Source organism: Neoarius graeffei, chromosome 9 (assembly GCF_027579695.1).
Source record: "Neoarius graeffei isolate fNeoGra1 chromosome 9, fNeoGra1.pri, whole genome shotgun sequence".
In the NCBI taxonomy this organism is placed as follows: Eukaryota; Metazoa; Chordata; class Actinopteri; order Siluriformes; family Ariidae; genus Neoarius; species Neoarius graeffei.
In genome coordinates this window covers 362099-386325 of record NC_083577.1, presented here as the reverse complement: position 1 = coordinate 386325, position 24227 = coordinate 362099, and the positions used below count along the sequence as shown (strand labels likewise).

The 24227-nt window shown below is 42.0% G+C and overlaps 1 protein-coding gene and 5 non-coding genes across 6 annotated transcripts in view; 3 read left to right on the top strand and 3 right to left on the bottom strand.

The window, feature by feature from the left end:
* Nucleotides 1-1403: 1403 nt before the first annotated feature.
* LOC132892238 (U2 spliceosomal RNA) lies at nucleotides 1404-1589 on the bottom strand. The gene has a single exon (XR_009655421.1). It is a non-coding gene; the product is annotated as a U2 spliceosomal RNA (small nuclear RNA).
* A 2964-nt stretch (nucleotides 1590-4553) lies between these two features.
* Nucleotides 4554-24227, top strand: part of LOC132891405 (rap guanine nucleotide exchange factor 2-like) — a 57502-nt gene continuing 37828 nt past the window's right edge. The window contains exons 1-3 of the mRNA XM_060928914.1: nucleotides 4554-4571; nucleotides 4725-4827; nucleotides 5083-5223. Of these exons, the coding sequence (XP_060784897.1) occupies nucleotides 4554-4571; nucleotides 4725-4827; nucleotides 5083-5223 (262 nt within the window). The remainder of the gene's footprint in view (nucleotides 4572-4724; nucleotides 4828-5082; nucleotides 5224-24227) is intronic.
* trnaf-gaa (transfer RNA phenylalanine (anticodon GAA)) lies at nucleotides 6804-6876 on the top strand. Its single transcript has one exon. It is a non-coding gene; the product is annotated as a tRNA-Phe (tRNA).
* trnap-cgg (transfer RNA proline (anticodon CGG)) lies at nucleotides 12813-12884 on the bottom strand. The gene has a single exon. It is a non-coding gene; the product is annotated as a tRNA-Pro (tRNA).
* Nucleotides 12983-13093, bottom strand: LOC132892221 (U5 spliceosomal RNA). Its single transcript, XR_009655407.1, has one exon. It is a non-coding gene; the product is annotated as a U5 spliceosomal RNA (small nuclear RNA).
* Nucleotides 20244-20316, top strand: trnaf-gaa (transfer RNA phenylalanine (anticodon GAA)). The gene has a single exon. It is a non-coding gene; the product is annotated as a tRNA-Phe (tRNA).

Here is a 24227-nt window from a genome sequence, read left to right as displayed (position 1 = left end):
TGATACTGTAATATGTGGCAGATGTTCACAACAAACTGAAAAAATAAGTAAATAAAAATTTATCTGAATATAATTTTAAAATCTGAATATTCCAAGCATGCAATTTATTACAGGCTAAGAATTTAATTCTGATCTAATTTTATTTATTGTAGTAGGACTCCAAATACTCTCGAGGCATTCTATGCCACACATTTTTCAAGCTTATTTTTGCAAAGGCATGCTTGCTGAAGCTTCCATTTTCACTCATGTGCTGGCAAAACTCCCAACAAGCATTCAACAAACACAGACCATGAGCATGGAACCCATGGCTCATTAATAACCCGCGATAACAAATATTAGAAGTGGGATTCAAACCCACACCTCAAGAAAAGACTGCAACCAAAGCACAGCACCTTAAACCACTCAAAATCTAAATTACACTTAATACTGGATCAGGTTTGTAAACTGTACTGGAGGTGCAGAAAGCTGGTATAGGGTAAGGTGGCCTGGGCCAATCTCTTCCACCTTTACAGCTTTATTAGTCATTGCACACAGGCAGAGAAATGCCTGACCAACGAGTGTTTTTGATAGACAGAAAGAAGGGGGTGGGGTGTTGTGTGATCTGTCTAATGAGAAAGTAGGGGAAAGAATTACTGCAGACTAAAAGGCCTCTGCGTGCTCTTGCGACAAGGCTTTCGCAGATAGCTTTTCGCAGACAGTTGTAATTTATCGTTGAGCGGGGAGTAATAGGCGTGCGCGATGTTATTCACCGGCACAACGCAAGGGGGCGCGAAGTCGCGAAATCGCTAGGAGTAGTTGGTGGGTGTGGTTAGTGGAGTGTTTATCCTCGCTGTCCTTATAATGACTAGAACTGGAGTCGTATAGATGTACGTACTTCCTCACTTCCTCGATCAACCGCTCTTCGTGCTGCTCCATCTTCGCTCGTGTTTTTAAAAATGGCGGTCGTGAAAACAAACCAAACCAGGAAAGTAGGGAAGCGGAAGTGCGTGTACAGCGGATGTAGAGTGGACCAATCAGAGCCCTCTTGTCTGCGAGGCTGTCTGCGAGGCTTCTGCGGTGGTCACAATTTTTGGGGGGTGCGCGCAGAGCGTCTGCGAAGAGGGGGGTCTTTGCAGACGCCATCTGTGACGCCATCTGCGAGGACTGGGTTGTCAGCATAAACAGTCCAGTAGCTTGTTGAACATGGAGAAAACCAGGAAATGGGGAAAAGAAAGGCCCAGCAAAGAAAGAAAGAACTTTTTTCTTTACTTGATTTTTTAACAAGACAATTCCTATATCTACTACAATGCCATGTAAACAGATAGAATACAAAAAGCGCTATTCCCACTCATTACTTTAGAAAACTCATTTATCATCTTTATTTAAAAAATACATCAAATAAGAAAGCTGTTTCTTTGTATTTAGAACAAGGCACTATTCCTGGAGATACTATAATACCAGGTTGATGGGTGGAGCAGAAATTGTAAACCCCAACTCCCTGGTCTAAAAATCTGTTTAACATAATATTCTCATTTAAAGAACATATTAGATATTAAAGTGATTAAAAACAAACACGACACTTGATCTTAAACAAAAGGCCGAAAAACAATAACTTACTGCTGTCACTGGCTTTAAATAAACCACTTCCAAATATTAAAATCCAGAAAGGGAAACACAGCTAGACTCCGCCCCCAACAGCTGGATCCTTTTGAAGAGAGACATCGCTTTGGGCGTGTGTGTGTGTGTGTGTGTGGTTTCCATGCAAAAAGCTCGATATTTCTAACATTTGACCACCAAAAATGTGCAGCTCTACCAGAGCAAAGCCTGCAAAAATAAGCTGAACTCATTAACATTCTGTAAAATCTGTAATATATAGATTGAGGCACTGACTAAAAGCCCATCTGTTTCTGGGTTGTAGAATTTTCTTATATCATAGCCAGACTCTTGTTTTATTTCTTTACCGTTAGAGTTACTATACTGTTTCCTTATGTTGTACAAAACAGACACAGAAAGAGAATAGCTCTGGCCTGATGAGTAGAGTCAGGGCACTGATTTTATTTACAAATTCGCCATTGCTGAGACAAGAATACAAAAAAACAACATATTGGAAAAATAATATCATATTGAAAACTAAATATAATCCAATGAATCCGCTGCCCTGTACGAAACCCCGGGCTAAAACCCCAGTGGGATTCGAACCTCCCGGGAACGGACTCCTCGCCCGAATGCAGTGCATGGAGCTCCGGGGATTCGAGCTTTAACTGTGAAAAGATGATCGAGGTTTTGTTAAAAAAAAAAAGTGAAGTTGAGGAAATATTTAAAACACTCAGCATCAGCATTATCAGCATACTAATATTAAGAAATTGTGTTATGAAACTAGAAAGACCATTAAAGAGTTTTCTAGAGTTATAGTTTGTTTGTAAAAGATGAAAATATTGTTTAGAAGTGTGCACGTCTTGCACGAACCAATGGAAACTCAGGCATGGTTCCAGAGAGCAACGAGCAGGCCAGGAAGGGCAGTTTGGGCGGGGCTTGCCATAGTTAGTTGGACAAACCCTAAGCTACAGTAAGGGACTTAGCTCAGGTGGTAGAGCACTTGCTTAGCATGTAAGAGGTAGTGGGATCAATGCCCACATTCTCCAAAACAGCAGCTGCCACCTTGCTCGCATTTTAGAGAGGAAAACTTTGTCATCTTGCAAACCATCTGAATCATCTGCACTTTCAGCCAAGTCAAGATCAAATTTCTTTCGCCACATTCAAAGCAGCACATCTGTGAAAACAGCCAGTATTTGGATTAAACCCACAACCTTGGCTCTGTTTGCAACAACGACCAAATCAACTAACTGCACACTACTTTTCTGCTGATATGCTCCTCTGATGAGCTCCGAAGGTGAGCTATCACAGATTCCTTTCAGTTTGCTTGGCTTTATGTCTTGAATTGCTGACTGACCTCAGTATCTCCAACTCACATTTTTCAACAGGCTTGTCATATTCCCACCATCCACTATGAAATTCTAACTCTCGCTCAAGTGCAAAGCAGCTTTTACAAACTGAAAATATGATGCTTACCTGCTTGTATTCTTAAAGCTGCTGGTGAAAAGCAAGCTGCTGTCCTGAAAAGGCACTTTTCACCACCTTCCAGCCAACTGCGCTCATTGAACAATGAAGCAACAAGTGCTTCCTGAGGCATGCCCCAAAAGTGTGAGAAGCATGCCAGGGACTCCATGTGAGGAGATTGGGTTGTTTTAGGGGCAAAACCCTTGAAGCTCACCAACTGATATTCAAGCAAATGGGAGTCAGAATACACTCTCCCAGAATAACATCTGCTTCTGGCCAATCGCTCACTTGAAAATAAACAAACGACCAATGGAAACTCAGGCATGGTTCCAGAGATCAACGAGCAGGCCAGGAAGGGCAGTTTGGAGGGCTTGTGGTAGTTACACAACAAAATCAAAAGTGTTAGATTTCCAGTGTTGGTGTTGTTCGTTAAAAATACAGTGTCAGTTCAACACTTGTTTAGTCTAATTCAACTACGTGAGAGTTAGTTGTTCAAAAGAGTTGGTGTTAATCCTGGGAGTTCAATCTAAGCAACTCTGTTAAGTGTTGATTTTAAAATAAACACTTAACAGAGTCGCTCCCAGCATTCCAACGTATCTGTGACGTGTTTGCCAAAAGAGCGGGACGACTCCGAGCGGGGACAGCGGACAACAGCTTTCTCTTCACTTCCTTCGATTGTACAGAGTGTTTTTGTGTAAGTAAATCAAAGGTATTATGTCTATTTAATAATACTTTCTATGCAGTAGCATTTTATATGTGCCGAAAATAAGTAGCAGGGAGTCCCGGCTGCTGCTGACATTGTGACTAGGCAAGTCCCGTGTTAAGGTTAGCATGACTGTTATATGCTGTTTTTTGATGGGTACATTAATGTTCCTTTTGCACAAGAGTGTCGATGAATATACGTAGTTTGCTTGATGTAAGTATACACGTTTGGATAACGCGGTATATATGTACAACTGCACATTTTTTGTGAGGGGTTTAAGCTAGCTAAAGTGATGTAGCACACGCACCAGGCATCGTGTTAGCGAACATTCTCTGTTGGAAAAATCAATTGGGAAAAAAATAGCTATTGTCTAGTCTTGATGAACGACGTTGTTGGCTTTACATGGCAAAATGTCACGGCAGCTGAGTGTCAAGCTATGGAGTAGAGAGCCGGGGCTGGACCGGGGGGGTTGAGCTCCTGCTTGCCAAGGGGCAGCTACTGAGAGCCGGGTGGCATGTTGCTGCTGGAGGAATACACACGCACACTAGGCCGCCACACCAAGTCCTGCTCTAAATCCGGAGCTTTTTACGGGCGGGAGTTTATTTTTAAAAAAACTTTGTCGGGATTAAAAAAAACAACTTTTATCTTAACTTTAGCTTCTCAATCTAACATTAGCCGGAGCTAACACCGGAGTCACACCCCCCCTCAGCTGCTGCCATAATAATAAACGTCTGAAATACGAAATGAGTTTATTGAACTTAACAAGTTACACAGTGTGTAGCTATCTATGCATATAAACAATAACGTCGCTATCATGTTTATGCCTTTACTCGTGAGTAACGCTAAAAATCAAAACAAATACTCCGACGGTCGAACTCAGGCGATTAAAGCCAGGCAAAAATTCTCCTGTCTCTACACATCCATGGTGAACATACTGTAAATTATGGCACAGTGTGGATGTATTCTCTTCTTTTTTTCTTCATAGTTAATCATGTTGGTGAAGGTGAGATTTGGAGAAACGCAGAAGGATGTCAAAGTGGCTGAGACTGAAGATGGCTATGATGACTTCAACACATTTCTTCAGAAAGGTTGGCATCATTTTTCATGCAGCCCAGAATGTTTGTGTTAATTGACTACTTGCTATAATACCTGTTGAATTTATGTGATATTTACATGTCTTATACTGTGGAGTTGTGTTTATGATAGCTAATGGTAATGCCCTGGGAAGAAATCAAAAAATACTTTTAGAAGTTGACCTAAAATGTTGAAAAACAAGCTTAGCAAATTTCTGGTAATGCTCTTATTGTCATTTTTCATTGCTCTAAATCTCATATTTTTATCAGTCATTCAAAAGCTAGATCTTCCACTTGAGACTGAGCTGCACTTGACAGATGAATCAGGGACAGAAGTCGATGCAGATGTGTTTGAGGAGCTTTTGCAAGCGGGGAACCTTACTGTTAGGGTGACGACTGAAAAGTCAACAGGTGAGACTCAGCCTTGTTAGGGAGGGAGTGGATCATCAATAATGAATATTGTGGAGAACTACTTATTTTTTCATTTTGTGTATACATTTTTTTTAACTGTTTATGGTTGTGCTTCAACATGATCTATCGTATACTTCGTTGGAGTCAACCATGTCAGACAACTCATCTGTGTCAGTGTCAGGAGACTCCTTGCCAGTATCCTCTGATTCATCAGATGCAACAGTGATTGTTCAGACAAACGGAGGGAAGAGAACCCATGCTGAACGAGAATCGGCAAAAGAGGCATGCGGCTTTTGGAACAAATGATATTAGTTATCAAATATCAGACACAAAGATATTGTGCAGTTAAACTGTGGTTTTGTTGTTGGACGTAATGATGATGATGGATAATTGCTAACTTTCTGATTCTTTATCTTTCAGATGGTGAGAGATGCTCTCCAGGCTAAACCGGGTGGACAGATTATTTTGGATGAAGATCTCATCTCATTATCTGTAGCCGCTTTATCCTGTTCTACAGGGTCGCAGGCGAGCTGGAGCCTATCCCAGCTGACTACGGGCGAAAGGCGGGGTTCACCCTGGACAAGTCGCCAGGTCATCACAGGGCTGACACATAGACACAGACAAACATTCACACCTACGCTCAATTTAGAGTCACCAGTTAACCTAACCTGCATGTCTTTGGACTGTGGGGGAAACTGGAGCACCCGGAGGAAACCCACGCGGACACGGGGAGAACATGCAAACTCCGCACAGAAAGGCCCTCGCCGGCCACGGGGCTCGAACCCGGACCTTCTTGCTGTGAGGCGACAGCGCTAACCACTACACCACCGTGCCGCCCTTGGATGAATATGATAAAATGAAAACATAACAATAGTAAAAATTTGTATCTTTTAAACTGAAGGAAATGGAGTAGTAATGTCATGTTTATTTTTCAGGAGGAGCCCACCTGTCTCTCTGCGAAGTAATGCTTTGGGCATCATCTCTCTATTTCCCGCCTCAGAGAGCCAGACTGAGACAATGGATATGTAAGTTTGTAAATGAAAAGCTTGCATGTCAATTTTTGTAGTAGTAATATGTTCTGAACTTACGCTACAATTTATTGTTTTTAATATTACAGGAACACTTCTATGACCCACAGAGTGGATCCGGCTATCAAAACCTCTCGCTCTCTCTCTCTCTGTGCACTTATAAGGGAGATCATTACCCCCTTGGCACTGTGGATAACAGTGGAATAATTAAGACTGCATGATTGGGGGTAACAGTGAAATGAGCGAGCACAGAGAACACATTTACCTCATTATTTAGCTTATTATTTGCTCATTCTTTCATGTGAACTTTTGTTCATTTAATTAAAAACACGCTTGGAATAAAACAAATTGCCAACAACGTAAAAGAGTTTCATTAATCAATTAGCACATTACATATGTAATACTTCCAGATGATACTATCTATTATTTTAATCACTTTATATTTCATTAGATTTTGGTTAAAAAGGAACACCATGTGACCTTACCGATTGGATTTAGCAACTACTAATGTTTATATCGGGGCCGCGACTGCTCAGATGGTGGCGTGCTCTTGCTGAAATAGCTCAGTAGGGAGAGTGTTAGACTGAAGATTTAAAGGTCCCTGGTTCGATCCTGGGTTTTGGCAATGAGGACTGTAGTGTGTGTTCATTTAAGCCTTTGACCAAGGGTCTGTTTAATTTTTTTTTTTTTTTGCCAGGTCACTGTCAGTATATGTCAGTAATTTGGTGGTGAAAACAATTTGCCCTTTGTTTCATGGTGTAATGGTTAGCACTGTGGACTTTGACTCCAGTGATCTGAATTCAAATCTCTGTAGAGCTTTTGTTTGCAGATTTTCTCCACTACAGGGCCCTTTTGGTCAAGCACGCTGTCATGTCCCAAACCCTTTGTTTCCATTAAAGTGCTTGTCTTACAAAAATTACATTACCCCTGGAAATTATACCTTATAAAACTAGACATGTTAAATAGTTTACTGTCTAAATTGCATTTTAATACGAGACCAGGAACATGTTCTGTTTAGTTGGTAAAGTTTGGCTCTTTGAGTCCGCCATTACACGAACGCGTTCCTGGTAAGTTACTGTTCATTCAAAGAAGTGACGTCATATGCGAAACGCTTGAAAGTTCGTGTCTGTGAAGATTCTCAGTCATCCAAGTCATGGTAAACTGTGGGTGGTAAAAGAGAGCAACTGGACTTGCTTGAAGATTCTTGAAGACGTTTCACCTCTCATCCGAAAGGCTTCTTCAGTTCTGTCTGACTGGTAGGGAGTATCAGGTATTTATCCTCTCATGGATGAAAAGCTCATCTAAGGTGCGTTGAGTCATCCTGTTGGTGTGGGTCACTGGGGGCTGGATGTGAACGGCCTCGAGAGTTGTTTGGGTGATCAATGGATTGCCCGTTAAGGTGATCAATGGAATGCTGATTCTCTCTGTCCTCTTGTGAGTCACTGACTACGTTTACATGCACATCCAAATCGAGCTGCTGTCGGTAATCGAGCTGAAGGTCCCAGCAGGGTGCCAGAGAAATCCAATCGTACATGCACACAACTGAAATTGGGCTATTGTGTGAGGTGCATTGTGCACCCGAGCCACAGGTGGCGCAACACGCCCCATCGTGTTGGTACACTTCCGGTTGTCGTCATGAAGAAGAGCTATTCAAGAGTGTAAACAAAGTTATCAGTTCCGTGTTCTCCATTGCGCGTTTTTCTCCCGTCCATGAATTTTAATATATTCAACTCCTTAAGCTGAATGAGCATGAACTCTGTCTCCTCATTGCTCCAGAAGTGCACGTTTCTGCTTGCCTGTGGCAGTGGGGGTGTGGTCAAGTGCCGGTCTGTGACAGGAGGGCGGAGCCAGGGAAGGTGAGTGGCAGAATCACTACACCTGATGGTAATTAACCTGTGTTTGTGTGTCTTCCCAGTAACCGCGCCCTATTTAAGGAGGCAGAGGGAGAGCAGAGGGGAGAGCTCATCCCGGGACTAGAACACAGCGCGCGCGTGTGTGTGTGTGTGTGTGTGTGTGTGTGTGTTTTTCTCTCAAGAATAAAAGTAGGCTGTTAAACTGAAAAGTCTGACAATAAAAAGCCTATTAGTACCAGAAGCTTTGTCCTGCCGTCCTCTGTGCTCCACCCACACTTCAGAGAGCTCTACATCGCCATTTTCTCTTCTTCGTTTGTTCCTCCTGACCTCTTCTGCTGCTCGCTACTACTGTTGTCATGCCGACCGAGGCTGTTGTGTTTCCCGCTTGTGGTCTCGTCACTCGTCACTTCCGGAAGTAGCTCGACAACTAGCTCGATAGGGTATACATGCACAAAGTAGCTCGGCAGAAATTGCATAAACTAGGTCGTGTAGCTCGATTCCGAGAAATCAAGTTCGGTTCAATTTCAGCCGAATTAAGGTGTATACATGGCATTTTGAACTTCGATTTCAGTCGAGCAACGGCAGAAATTCGATTCTCTCTATGTGCATGTAAACGTAGTGACTGAAAACAGCTGGGTTTTGGTGTGCATTCAGTTGTCTGGGAAGTGTGCCAAGGACTACATTGTAGGTGGCTGATAAATGGTGTCTTAGACCCCCACCTCTGTTCAGTGATGGCCGTTCCAGGTTGACAAAAATGGCTTCTTTAACTCCTCGCTCATACCAACGATCCTCTCTGGCTAAAATGCGTACGTTTCAATCCTGAAATGAGTGTCCTTTGTTGTTAAGATGAAGGTAGACAGCAGATTCCTGGCCTGAGGAACTCGGTCACCTATAACATTGCCAAACACCTGAAGAGTTTTTGACATCACATCAAAAACTCCCAAGATTTTGCTACTAAAGTTGCAGACCTCAAACTAGACTTAGATGAAACCATGGTTTCTTACGATGTCACTTCTCTTTTCACCTGCATTCCCACCACAGAAGCAGTTGAATCTGTTAGACAACGACTCCTTCAAGACAACACCTTACTGGATAGAACAAACCTCACCACGGACCAGATTTGCACCCTGCTTGACCTCTGCCTGACTACCACTTATTTCCAGTTTAATGAAAGTTTCTACAGACAGAAGCATGGATGCGCCATGGGCTCACCGGTGTCCCCTATTGTGGCCGATCTTTACATGGAGGAAGTAGAACATAAAGCTTTGACCATTTTTTCAGGAGTTGCTCCCAGCCACTGGTTCAGATATGTGGATGACACCTGGGTGAAAATCAAAGCCCATGAAGTGGAAGCCTTCTCTAAGCACATCAATGCAGTGGATATCAACATTAGTTTCACTCGGGAGGACGCCAGTGGGAATAATCTCGCCTTCTTGGATTGTGATGTACACATTAGACAAGACAGAAGCCTTAGCATCGAGGTCTACCGGAAACCCACACACACGGACCAGTACCTACTCTTCGACTCTCACCACCCACTGGAACACAAATTGGGGGTCATTAGGACCTTGCAACACAGGGCTCAGAACATCCCTACAATGCTAGAGGGAAAAGAGAAGGAGCAAAATCACATCAAGAAAGCACTTCAGAACTGTGGGTATCCCAACTGGTCTTTCTTCAAGAGTAGAAAAAGGAACATAACGGACAAGGAGGATAACAGGAACAAACGCAAGAACATTGTCATTACCTACATTTCTGGTCTATCTGAGAAACTCAGGAGGATCTTCTACAAACACAACATTCCAGTACATTTCAGACCCAGTAACACCCTGAAGCAGAAACTGGTCCACCCTAAGGACAGAATAGCTAGACACAAACAGGACAACGTGGTGTATGCAATTCAGTGCAGTGAGGAATGCACGGACTCGTATATTGGTGAAACCAAACAACCGCTTCACAGGCGTATGGCTCAACACAGGAGAGCCAGTTCCTCAGGCCAGGACTCTGCTGTCTACCTTCATCTTAACAACAAAGGACACTCATTTCAGGATTGCAACGTATGCATTTTAGCCAGAGACGATCGTTGGTATGAGCGAGGAGTTAAAGAAGCCATTTTTGTCAACCTGGAATGGCCATCACTGAACAGAGGTGGGGGTCTAAGACATCATTTATCAACCATCTACAATGCAGTCCTTGGCACACTTCCCAGACAACTGAATGCACACCAAAACCCAGCTGTTTTCAGTGACTCACAAGAGGACAGAGAGAATCAGCATTCCATTGATCACCTTAACGGGCAATCCATTGATCACCCTAACGACTCTCGAGGCCGTTCACATCCAGCCCCCAGTGACCCACACCAACGGGATGACTCAACGCACCTTAGATGAGCTTTTTATCCATGAGAGGATAAATACCTGATACTCCCTACCAGTCAGACAGAACTGAAGAAGCCTTTCGGATGAGAGGTGAAATGTCTTCAAGAATCTTCAAGCAAGTCCAGTTGCTCTCTTTTACCACCCACAGTTGAAAGTTTGTGGCATTTCCAACTTCGTCTGCTTTGCAAAGTGCAGCACATTTTAAACTTTTTTTTTTTTAATTCTGCAACAAAACTAAAACCAAAGCCTGCCTCCTAAGGGGTGTGTCCTTCAAGGCTGTTCAAGTGTAGCTGATATAAAAAAAAGCAGATTTTTGATCCATTGTAGCCCAAAGTCAGCAGGACACTTGCGGAATGAATGGATTTGATTTGTACTGACAAAGAGAGGTAACTTCAAGCCAACAGGATGGTTTGGTGTCTGCTCCATAGATTTTGAAAAAGGTACATTTGTGAGGTAGAGTCACATTGAAGGATTTGAGTGATGTCTGGTATGCGGAGCAGTTCCTACGATCTGGAAACAAAAGTCAGAAGTGCCATCCCAAAGAGCTCACCGCACAGTAAAGGTCAAGCTTGCGTTTAGCCTGTCGCTTGAATTTATAAGTTGTCCATTGGCTCGCCAGACCCATTTTACTGGGGCACTTGCTCCAATATATATCTGCTGTGCCCCTGTAAAATTTCCTGATCACATTTCAGAAACAGTAATGTACTTGGCACTGCAGAATCAGTTACTGCAATTTATTTTTTTATTAGAACCCGATTGCTGTAGTTGAAGGAGAGGGCATAAAAGCTGTTTGTGTTTGATGCAGTATTTGAAGAAGGAGGAGCTGCTATTTGTACAACAGTAGATACAGATGCTCCAGCTGTTTTGGCTATAGCACACTCAGATGAAATACTGAAAGGAGAAGAGAGAGGTTGTTGAGACAGTTTATGGTGTTTCCAGGCAGTATTTGACAGAAGATGGATATGATGTGTTCATAGTAGCTGAAGATACAGTATTAATTGAACAGTGCACATTTTGCTCATGTTGTGAGAGAATCTCTTTCAGAGCCTAAAAATACAGAAAAACCCCGATGAGTTAGTTGAGAGAGATAACAGGATGGCATGTCCATTTATTTTATATAGAAATCATGCTTTTAGATGCAATATAACGTCGCACCTGTTTCAGTGGACAAAAAGGCAACTCCAAGATTCAGAAATACACAGGGAAGTTTATCACAGAGTGATAAATTATAAATTCATCTTGCAATGGCCTTTTCCTTCACACCAATTCCGTGATTATTGTAGGGACTTTACCTTAAAATTCCAAACAGGTTCAATTCACCTTAAAATCAGCTCTCTGTAAAGGGACACCATAAGAAGATCGTAGGTTTTGGAATTTTGGGAAAAAAATAATTTATGGTTGCAGAGATACGATGATTTTAGTAAAAAATAAATAATGGTAATTGCGCTATAACCCCCCCCAAACACACACACACCCCTCTCGACTTAAAATTGTAGCACAAAACAGAAAGGGTCTACATGGTCCTAAGTGGTTCTGTTAGAACCAGAAAAGGTTGGTAGTTCTATGAGCAACTTAGTTTTGGAGGTGAATCCGAACAAATTCCTGCCTGTTGTGCGCCACCTGCTCCTGCAGCTCCAGCACTGTAAAGTGACAGTAAGTGTCTATTTACTGCCATTATTGAGCCTTCTGCCGAGCAAGTGAGCTTACAAAGGTCACAATTACAAAGAGACACTGCTTTATCATAACTGTGAAAGCTGAACACCAAATCAGTTAAAAAAAATAGCAAACTATGATTTGTACCATGTATTAACTTCCCGGGTTCCAGAAAACAGCTGGCGCAGTTGCTGCTCTTCTTCTTCACGAGTGACTTGGCTTGTGTATTCACCTGCCTCTTTCTCCATGGCTATAGGTTCTAAATCATCCTTAGACATCTAACCAAAGATTGAGGATGAATTTGAAGAGCTTTGGTGTCTTTTTCAAAAGAATCGGTATCAAGAACCCACACCACTGCAGAGAGTAGGATGGAGTCCGGGTGGAAACAAAAGAAGGTTCTGGCGCAAATGACATCACGCGTGCAGCGCCGCCGACCTGTAAATCTGCGATCTAATAATGGCGGACGAGCTTTTAGTGATTTTTGGAACAGAATTCAGACGCAAGAATCTTCTTTTTTTTTATTTATCCGCCAACTTTACAGTGTATTTGAGCACATCACACACACAAAACTGGGGATTTTCTGATGCAACTTTCATTAAACTCGTGCTTTGAGAACAATGCAGCCAAGTGAAATCCATGTCACTGGCAGTTCAGATCGACCATTTAAAGTAAAACTTGGGCTCATCCGGGAGTTGAACCCAGGACCTCTCGCACCCGAAGTGAGAATCATACCCCTAGACCAACGAGCCAAGCAACCCACAAAAAGCTGCGTCCATGCAGCTGGAATTGCATTATATCCTTCAAAGGTTACTCTTCAAAAAAGACTTTTCCGCTTGAATTCTGTTCCAAAAATCACGAAAAGCTTACAAAAATATGTTGAACTCATTAACATGTCTCGCTCCGGAAATATTTAGTAAAAGGCGAAAGATTTATGCGGCAATGAAAAGAACCCTGAGCTGCACTTAACACTGGATCAGGTTAGTGACACTGGATTGGAGGTGCAGAAAGCTGGTATTGAGGATTTGCAGTCACGTGACCCGCACGTGTGTACTCCACCCACTCCGGCATATTGGACGGCTTCAGGATAGTTTACCTTGTGCGAGCGTAATGGATCCAGGCAGTAATCCCCAAGAAAATTCGGAAAATACCCCATCTACATCGCGCGATTACTTGTCTAAGTTTGTTCAGCATCTTGAAGGTGACGTGAGGCAGCGTTACGTGGAAAAGTGTTCCAGGTTGGGGATTGCAGATCTGTACAACTTGCCGCAATCCTTGTTCAGGGAAATTCGGAGCTGCGGTGCCGGCGATTTGCCCGATCTGGCCTACCACGATATTTACAATTTTCTCGTTAATCGTGAATCGTGTTACACTGGCAAAGCCCTCAAAGCTTACAAGAGCCTGGAAGCTTATAAATATTTTGTTGCGGGATGGGTATCCCAACTATACCTCAGGAAGTTCCCGAAGAAGAATGTGTACTTGATAACCTCACGGGTAAGTGGCATTAAGACGTTTATCATAAAGAGACTATGCAGGACGTTTTATCTTAATAATGTTCGAAATTTAAACTCAGTTCCAGATAATGACAGGGTTGTAAATATGTATGTTTTTGTCTGAAAAACAGTAAATCTGCGCAGCTTCCGTGAAAACGCAGGCAGCTTTCTTCTCATACTTCCAATTTTTCATGGACTGTAAGGCATTTGCTTATGTAGTAATTTTAATACAGAATTTACTCTGATGAAATTATTCAGACACTCCAACGCCCCCCTAAAGAAAAAAATCAGATCTGCGCGTTTCAGCCGTGAACCGGCATCCGCCATCTGCATCCCTGTTTAAACTCATAGGTTAACCGACTTTAACCGGCTAATGAGGCTCGGTGGTCGGTCAAGATTTTTTTTAGTTTTGGCATCCCTACTATGGATTGGCCTTTCAAAGGCATAGATGAGCCAAAAAGATAAAACATTGTCATAGACTAGGCCAGGGTAGTAGGGCTAGGCATAGCCATTTTAAACGTTAGAGACTGTCTAGTTTCTAAGTATGCAGCTATCATTCAATCCGAAACTCAACTTAACAGATGTACTAGGAGTATTGAATTAGAAGATTACACCAAATGCTGAACAAGATATAACCATTCTCGAAAGATCTACTCCCACACACTTGATAATTAGAACGGGTTTGTCTAAGTTCTATGAGCGGCCTTGCTGTCCAAAATGGCAGATAACGAAGATCACGTGACCTCGTGACGTCACGTGAAATGGGTCAATAGGGTATAGACAGGTCATGACAGGGGATAATCAGAAAAAATTTGGGGTCAGAATTTTTATTGTTGATTATAGTTCTGTAAACTATCCAGAATTTATTTAAATTTGGGAACAGTCAAAATTTTCAATATGGCCGCCAAAATCCAAGATGGCCGATTTTCGCTAAAACTTCTCATTTTTTCAAACAATAATTTATATTTTGCCATATTTTAACAGGGTATGGGGGCCTTATGTGATTCCTGAACATTTTATAATATTGTATAATAATTATTAGGCCTATAGCAAAACTTAGTCATCAAATTTGTAATTGTGGAAATAGTTTCACTTTCACTTTAGGGTGAGCATGTGAGCATAGGGTGAGCAATGATAACAACATCTTTAATTAAGACCACAGTTTTGCAGTCTCTTTTAGGGTCTGAAAGCCAGTCTGCTGAATAGGTTTTACATCCTTTCCAGACAATTCACAGTTGCAGAGTAAGCATTTCTCCTCAGGAGACAGAGATAAAAATGGTCCAGATGATAACATTGTTTTGCTGAAACATGGAAAATGCACCCTCTCAAAAATGCAATATTGATAGGCCTACAAATCAGTATGTAATAAAAATGTTTACCTTATTAGATTAATATAATTTTAACTTCATACATATACACCTATGTGTACAAGCCTATTTATAGGCCTACAAAGAACTCTAAGAGAACAGGCCTGAAAATGAAAATTTTCCAGACCAGGGTCCCCCAGGTGGCTAACCCCACCTAGATCTGGGCATATACAATGTTAATAATACTTTCTTACCTTTTAAATCGCTATCATGTGGTTGAGTAGCACATGCTTGCTATTGCATATCTTAGAGGAAAGTTTCGAATTCGCCCTCACTAGACAATATATAGCAAACTGCGCAACGTCTTTAAGTCCACTTCACGCCGTAATTGTCACAAGTAGGCTATCTAACATTATAGGGCCCAGACTGTCCATGTCATTGAACTTAATTAAAGATGTTGTTATCATTGCTCACCCTATGCTCACATGCTCACCCTAAAGTGAAAGTGAAACTATTTCCACAATTACAAATTGGATGACTAAGTTTTGCTATAGGCCTAATAATTATTATACAATAGTATGAAATGTTCAGGAATCATATAAGGCCCCCATACCCTGTGAAAATATGGCAAAATATAAATTATTGTTTGAAAAAATGAGAAGTTTTAGTGAAAATCGGCCATCTTGGACTTTGGCAGCCATATTGAAAATTTTGACTGTCCCCAAATTTAAATAAATTCTGGATTGTTTACAGAACTATAATCAACAATAAAAATTCTGACCCCAATTTTTTCTGATTATCCCCTGTCATGACCTGTCTAGTAAGGTGGCCTGGGCCAATCTCTTACACCACAGCAGAACCTTGAAGCCCCTGTGCCAATCCTCAAAACAGCCCACAGAAACTGCTGTAACGTCACTCACAACTTTAGTTCCTAGCTGCAGTTAGCTTCTGTTTACTATTTGCCTCGCAAAAAATGGACACGCATTTTAAATAATGCAGTGTGTCAATCGTAGAGTGGGCTGTGGGCTGTACATTCTGGCTACTTTCTCATCTGAGCTAACAAAAACACTGGACAGGCCAAGCCCTCAAGAGACATGGTTAGAAGCACCATGAGTGACTTCACTGATCTCCAGGCTCTTCATGTGGGGCCATCCTCAGCAGCAGCCAGTGGTTTTCAGGTGATGAGAACTCCAACCCAAAAAAGCTGACCAGTGTTTTTGGTTCTTAAAAAAACCAACAACTAATTTTCTCAACCTCATGCTTTTTCCATGCATATCTCATAGACTTCTTGTCCCAAGTTTCCTATCACTACATAGTCCAAAATTATAATTGTGTCACCAGGAACTTATGAATATGTGCAGCATGATAAGAATCCTTTAGTTTTAGCTGCAGTCTTTTTTTATATCAACTGTCTCACTGATTTGTTTTGAAGAAACAGTGAAAACTCACAAGCAATGAATGATACAGGTACCACTTGTCCTCAGTCCCAATATCTCAGATCAGAACTCTCTACCTTCAGAAGGTAGATCAGAGGCCCCAGTGAGAATTGAAATCACCACCCCTGGTTTACAAGGCCAGTGCTCTAAACAAGCACCTATCTATTGTAGATTCAGCCCAAAGCAGAACCTTGAGGATCCTCTGCTGATCCTTGAATACCACTTGTCCACCAAGTCACCACTTTTCCATTGAGGGCTGGTTCCGAGCTGGTGTCTAATCTTGAGCCAGTTTTGAAGTTTCCACAGCCAAAGAACCAGCTCTCAGCCGGGAAAACTGGTCCCAGAGTGCCACCAAATCTTTGCTGGTCCAGAACCAAGAACTGCTTACGTCAGTAGCTAGGACTTGTTTTGCTGGGAAACAATCTTGAAGGATTTTTTTTTCGTACAACATTTAAGGGTTCGTCTCTGAGAAACAACCAAAAACTCCACGAGATGACATGAGGAAGAAACCTTGAGAGCAAGCAGATTCAAAAGAGAACCCATCCTCATCTGGGTCACACCAGATAGTAAGATTATAAATAAGTTCCCTTCAATAAGTTTGTGGCACATTGCCAAAATTTGCAACAGACCCCTTGCACTGACGTCACACTTAGATTAGCAACTGTGACTGCCCTTGTCCTGGGGGACAAATGAACTTTGTTTACATACTGAAGGCAAGTGATATTGGAAATGTCAGACATCTGCAGTTCAAAAAAAAGCTACCACTAAAAAAAGCTATTCTTCCGGATTGCTTGGATGAGAGAAGCAACGGATAGATACTACATGCAGAAGTTAGAGCTTATTATTGTTATGGTCCGTGCAAAATTACCTGAAACGACTGGAGTGATGATGTCCATTTGTGGCCTAGGTTTACCTACATGGATGTTGGAATGTACCTTCTCACAGCATTTTCTCTGTTGTAATAAAAAAAATATATATAAAAACAAAACTTATTGTTGGCTGAAAGGGAAGGGCAGGGAAGATTTTGAATCCAGCAGCTGTGGTTTGTTTACACCCAATAACAAAACTTGTAGCATCCTAGCAATCACTGCAAAGATGCCTACAAAAAGCAAGAATCGGAGACAGTTTCACTAACTCTTTACATGCCAGCAGCCAAATCAGTTTGCCTGACCACCACTTCATTCACCGGACATAAACTCGCAAGTAAGTTACGTGAATGAATACAACCTCTGCTCTATTCCAGGTTAAGCACTTGCAAAGAACGACTGAAAAATATCTAACTCCATGGATTGTTGGTTAATAAAATGGCAAGATCATGGTCACAAACTGCGACTGTATGGCAGGCCTTAGAAATAACTTTTCTCACGTGCCATTGCTGTTGTGGGCTATCGAAGCTGGAGTGAAACAAAGGGATTCACTGTCAGTTACAGATAAATACTTTCAGTGAAAAACATCTCCTACTCCCAGTTCAGAGATATTTCTTTCTGAAGAAATGCTCAAGTCAAGTTCCTAAGCCCCAATCAGACGTTCAAGACAAAATTCCAGGGAGAGAGTAATACTTTTTATGTTTTCCTCTGTTTGAACGATCAGAACAACAAAAGCAGGGCAAAAATGAGCCATATTTAAGACCCATTAAGCATTGCACACAAGAAAGACAGGGTCTGGTTGTCCCCCAGAAGAAATTATCACCTGACGCCACACACAAGGGGTCTATTGCTTTACCAAGTAGTCATGAGCATCTGTGTTATTTCCAAATTCATTATAGTCTTCATTTGAAGTCTTTTTTTTTGTTGATGTTATCAACTGTGCATTGATGGAGACTGGGGTGCAAAGTGTTTTGCAGAAATTGCACATGAAAGACACCTTCAGGTCCTCAGTCTTCTCACTGATTTTCAAACTGTCCATCTGGGGCCATTTTCACCAGCAGAAAGTGGTCTTCACATGATGAGAAATCATGAGCAGCACTTGCTCATCTTCTGGTGTCAGTGTTCTCAATATGCCATCTTTTGTCTGGATCACTTAGCCTAGTTGATTCACTGGATGTACAACCGTCTATGGGCAGCGCTGCTAAATAAAGCCAGTCTTGTAAAATGAAACCCTAGAAGGGACTGCAATGACCAGTTTTCACCCATCATATGGCAAAGGGAATCTCAAACCTACTCATAAGCATGCTAAATTGCGTAGGGAAACATCATGGCATCCGTTTCAGTACCTTAAGATGCAAAACTGGATTTCAGCATGGTATCAGTACACCATCCCGAACATTAGTAAGCAGGATTTAAGAGACCTCAGGATCAAGATAGAAGAACGCTTCTCCACTGGATACCGCTAGCCGAACACTGCTCCTAGTCCGCTCGGCCAGACACCAAAGCGAGACGCATCATTGATCACACCCAGGTCTTGAGCTGATCACGTGAGTTGGCAATGCACTTGGGTCAGAAAGTGATGGACAGGTCGAGTCAAAGCACTGTCTCGGGCGATGACACAGGAGTCAATGGACTGCAATGATACTGAATCCGGCGTAGAACATGCTGAGGTCTCATGTTGCTCTCACGCATGGGCCATGCGCTTGGCTAACTATTGCAATACTCTGGGCAGTGCTTTTACAAGTTTGCAGAAAAGACGGACTTTTCTGCAAACGTTTTACGACAGTGCTTTGACTCGACCTGTCTGGGAGAGAAGCCCTTTCCAGTTAGGACAGATACCTCTTTTGCCAGACAAGCTCGGGTAAAAGCCACCACAAAACAAGGCTTCGGCTGCCTTTAGGCAAACCAAATTTCAGATGGAGTCGGCAGCACATTCAAAGCAGCGTGGGAGACGTTGAGTGGACGTCAAGGACATCGCTTTAACCAGGTGGCCATGACTGCACACGGGGCCTCGTGACAGCGTGGACAAATGTCAGGAGATGCTTTGCTGCACTTCGTTTCAAAACGCATACGCTTCAGGGAGGCAAAATCCTCAGGTTGGACGTGAACGAGTCTACGACCTAGCCTAGTTGATTCACTGGATGTACTGTACAACCGTCTAAGGGCAGCGCTGCTAAATAAAGCCAGCGCTGTAAAATGAAACCCTACAATGGACTGCAATGACCAGTTTTCACCCATCGTATGGCAAAGAGAATCTCAAACTTACTCGTAAGCATGCTGAATTGCATAGGGAATCATCAAGGCATCCGTTTCAGTACCTTAAGATGCAAAACTAGATTTCAGCATGGTATCAGTACACCATCCCGAACATTAGTAAGCAGGACTTAACAGACCTCAGGATCAAGATAGAAGAACGCTTCTCCACTGGATACCGCTAGCCGAACACTGCTCTGTAGTCCACTTGGCCAGACACCAAACTGAGACGCATCGTTGTCTGCACGCAGGTCTTGTGCTGATCACGTGAGTTGGTGATGCACTTGGGTCACTGCTCAAATACCTATGTGCGGTGATCAAAATTAGACCACCGCCATGCATCACACCAAGAGCACAGGTGAAACCAATCCACCAGCAGCCAAACCAATAAAGGTAAAACTCGACAGGCCTCAAACATCACACCACACATAGCCAGCAGGATTTGAACCTTGTGCGGGGAAACCCCAACAGATTTCAAGTTCATCACCTTCACCATTCAGCCACAACTAACTGAGAGATTAAGAATCATGTGCAACAAAAAAACCCATTTGCAGCACTTACTTTCGCAAAGCCACGTCAGCCAAAGCCTCCGTTTTCACCCACGTTCACTGCTTGCACCAAGCACGCGCCGCGAGGCTCGTCGACAGCCCATTGCAAGAAATGCAACCGTCGCAACAAATAAGGCTGCTGCTTACACCACCCTGATGTGCCATGCCTAGCCCGAATTTGGCACAATGAGCTTCAAACAATGTGCTTGCTGAAATAGCTCAGTAGGGAGAGCGTTAGATTGAAGATCTAAAGGTCCCTGGTTCAATCCCGGGTTTCAGCATTGAGGAGTGTGGTTTATGCATATCAAAGACTGTGGGTTTTTTTTGCCTGGGCAATGTCAGTATATGCCGGTAATTTGGTGCTGAAAACAATCCTACAGCTATGTTTTGGTTCCATGGTGTAACGGTTAGCACTCTGAACTTTAACTCCAGTAATGTGAGTTCAACTGTCAGTGGAACTTCTGAAGGCTTTGTTTGCAGCATCTGAGCTAACATGCCCAGATTTTTTCAATTGCATGCTCCTTTTGGTCGATCACGAGTTCTACTCACGATCGGGTCATACCAAAGACCATCATAAAAATGGTACCTACTGCCATCTGGCAAGGCACGTTGCAATACAGATGCGAGTGGGGAGACAAACTTTTGCGGTTCCCAGAAGACTAGCCCTCCACTGTAACCTGAGGTATGTAATAGGCGAGAGGCCGAGGGCTACGGAGATCGGTGCTGCCCTTTGCGCTGCATGGTATGGGAAGGACTTTGATTTCCAGGTCAGCGGTGCTGCACAGGTGATGTCATTTGCACCAATGCCTTCTTTTGTGTCCACACAGACTCTATACTATTATCTGCATTGGTGTGCGTTCTTGATCCGCGTGAGTGGAGCCCCATAGACATAGAGTGTGGATGGATAAAGAAACTCATCAAGTTGTTTTCTGATGGTTTCGGTCCCGTGCGTGCCTGCCACCATACCAGTGTTATAGTAATTACCAGTCATACACACCGCCTAGTGGCCAGTGTTAGTAATTACCAGTCATACACACTGCCAAGTGGCCAGTGTTATAATAGTAATTACCAGTCATGCACGCCACCTTGTGGGCTGTTAGTCTGGAGGATAAAAATGGTATTATAAACCCCCCCCCCCCCCCCCCGCACATCTAGGGGTAAAAGCTGCCAACCATGTTTTTTTTTAGTTAAAATGGTTCCTAAGAGACAGAAATATGGTGGTTGGCATCTTTGGAAATGCCTCTGACTATCCCTTGGCAGCCATTTTGAAACTGACTATTGGACAATCTTGAATACCTAAATGTATGGACTCCTGGAGCAATCTACACCATAAAAGTTGTGGTTAAACCTAAGTTTTTAGTTCAATAGATGTTCTGGTATCTACCAACAAGGATTTTATCTGGTGGCCCTCTTGGAATTCAATATGGCTGCCAGAAATGTAATAAAAATATGTAATTTTACCTTCCAGGAAGATACAAACATGATCTTGGTGTCAAAAATTATATGTCTTTGATGGTTAGAAATAATGTGGTTATATTAAATAACATCCACACTTATCATTAATGAAGGCTTTCCAATATAAAATAATGCTAAATTCCAAATTTAAAAAAAAATATATATATATCAGATTTGGTCCACCATTCACTTCAAGCATACTGAAATAAAAAAAAAAACTACAAATAGAATGTTTTAAAATATTTCAAAAGTCATGGAAAAGCAGAAAAATATAATAATTTAACAATTTTAAATAACCAAAATAACAAGTGTAAGCCATAGTTCATAACTGCCTACAGGTTGACCACTGAAGCATTATGGGTATCAAAGAAATTTCACTCCATTACCTGCAATATATATTGTTTGTTATGAGTGTGCAACATATGTTATGTTGTCCAATCAGAGACCTGCTTTTATTCACTTAAAAATATGATACTTCAAACATTTTGGTTTGATTTTTCTTGGAAGAACTGGAAAAAGCAGCCAATAAGGTCACTTGTTCCAGAGGCAGCAATCTAGAAGATCCTAGAAGGTGCAGCAGTGTACCTGAAAACAGAGAAAATCAGTGGCTTTATTCAACACGAAAGTAGTTTTCCTCTGCCAATTAAACACTGATGTGTTTTGTAACATGATGCATATTATTTATAAAATGGGAGACAAGGTGCAGATGTGATATTGTACAAGACAGTACAAGACAGCCTTACAAGACATTGTAAACTAGACAGATTGCCTGCTTGCCAGTTTTTAACACAGCCTGGATGAAGACACCTTGGAGCTGGAACAAAGACAAGAACACGTGAATTTGGTGAAGACATATATTTTATATAAAGTAGTCGGTCTCTATAGGAATGGAGCTAACGGATCCAAAGCTACATTAAGTATGAGTTTTTGCACTCATTTCTAAGTCTCACATTTTTAAAAACTGTACACTGAGACACGACTATTTGTGTTGTGGATCCCTTGTTTTTTAGTCAGTCATGGAACCCTTATTCAGCTCCAAGAAGAGAAAAAGAGGAAGGGATATTGACTTCCAGAAGTGCTTCATATGTCAACGAGACTGTGGAAGGAACAAGAATGACAAAACTTTACGTCAAGCAAGTGAATCAGGAATGATGACTTTAAAGACCAAAGCTGAAGAACGCATAAGATATAAAGATGAGGAACATTTTGAGTTTTTTGAATATTTACAAAAGCACATGAATCTGGACCCCAATAGCATCAAGTGGCATAAAACATGCTATTCTCAATTCACAAATGCAACAGAAATAACAAGACTGAAAAAGCAACAAGGTCAAAACCCATGGCGAATGTGAATGGTCTGCCAACTGCATAAACAATTGTGACCCTGAGGATGAGTAGGGTATCTAGCTAAGAACATGCTCTTGGGTCAGTGATAATTAAGTGTTAGCTGTACAAAATGTACATTACTGAAGCTGTTTAAAAGGATATATTAGTGTTATTAATCTTCAGCCCTGTTAATATTGAAGACATTGCTATGATGTTCACAATAAACATTTCATACTTTGCAGAAATAAATGTTCTTGTATGTTCCTTAATTCTTAATTGGTGTCAATACTGTTAATGTCACCGGTAAATTTATTAGCTGTTGAAACGTGTTTAAACAACAAAATTCTTTATCTCTTTAAAAAATTAATTTCATAATATCGTTCTTCAGCAGCCATATTGGAATACTAACATGGCTGACATTTCATGAAAATGTAAAAACTGTACAATTTTTTCCTCTGTACAAGAAGGATTGTGCTTTGCAGCATATTAATTGTTCTTCATTGCTCCCAAGATCTTATTTTGTTAAATATCTATGGCAGTTTCCAAAACGGCTGCCAAAGCAGGGTCATAGGCATTTTCAAAGATGCCAACCACCCTATTTCTACTTGTTAGGACCCCTTCTGACTAAAAAAAATGTTTGGCAGCTTTTACCCCTAGTTGTGCATGAAAGTGTTATGGAGCGCCCTATTGAGAAATAACCACCAGACTATGTGTTAGCGGAGCTCCGGCCCGTGTGAGGGGAGCCCCATAGGCATAGAGTGTGGATACATAAAGAAACCCATTGAGTTGTTTTCTGATGGTTTCGGTCCTGTGTGTTCCTGCCACCACAGGAAACCCAACAACTAGTGGAGTGAGTAGTGAAGTGTGAAGTAGAGTAGTAGTCAGGACAGTATAGTAGTGAGTAACTTGTTGCTGTTGTCGCCCGATGTCACTGTGTGTCGTGTACTCGCGTACCTGCCATCACAGGCGACCCAATGATGGCGGGAAAATCTCCATGCACGATGTGCGCATGTCATACCTGAATTTTTATTTTTAATTTTTTTTAATAATTCTCGATATAAAACAAAAGAGGCTGGCTATGACATAAGAAAATTCTACAACCCAGAAACAGATGGGAGCTCTGCTTTTAGGCAGCGCCTCAATCTATATATTAGTATTACCAAGACCAGCAGCTGTTTTTTCTCTCTCTTTCATTAAATACTCGAGAAAATGTCTGTTATAAAATAAACAACCAAAAATATTTTGAATTGACTGTCCAATTACATTGCAGACTTTCAGTTTGAAATTGTGTGTATTTAGAGGAGGGTTTCTCTTTCCATCTGCCCGACCCCCTCGCTCTCTCGCTACACATGCGACTCCTGAGATACCAGTGACCCCGTCTTGCCACCATCGCCTTCTGGCTTCATCCTTC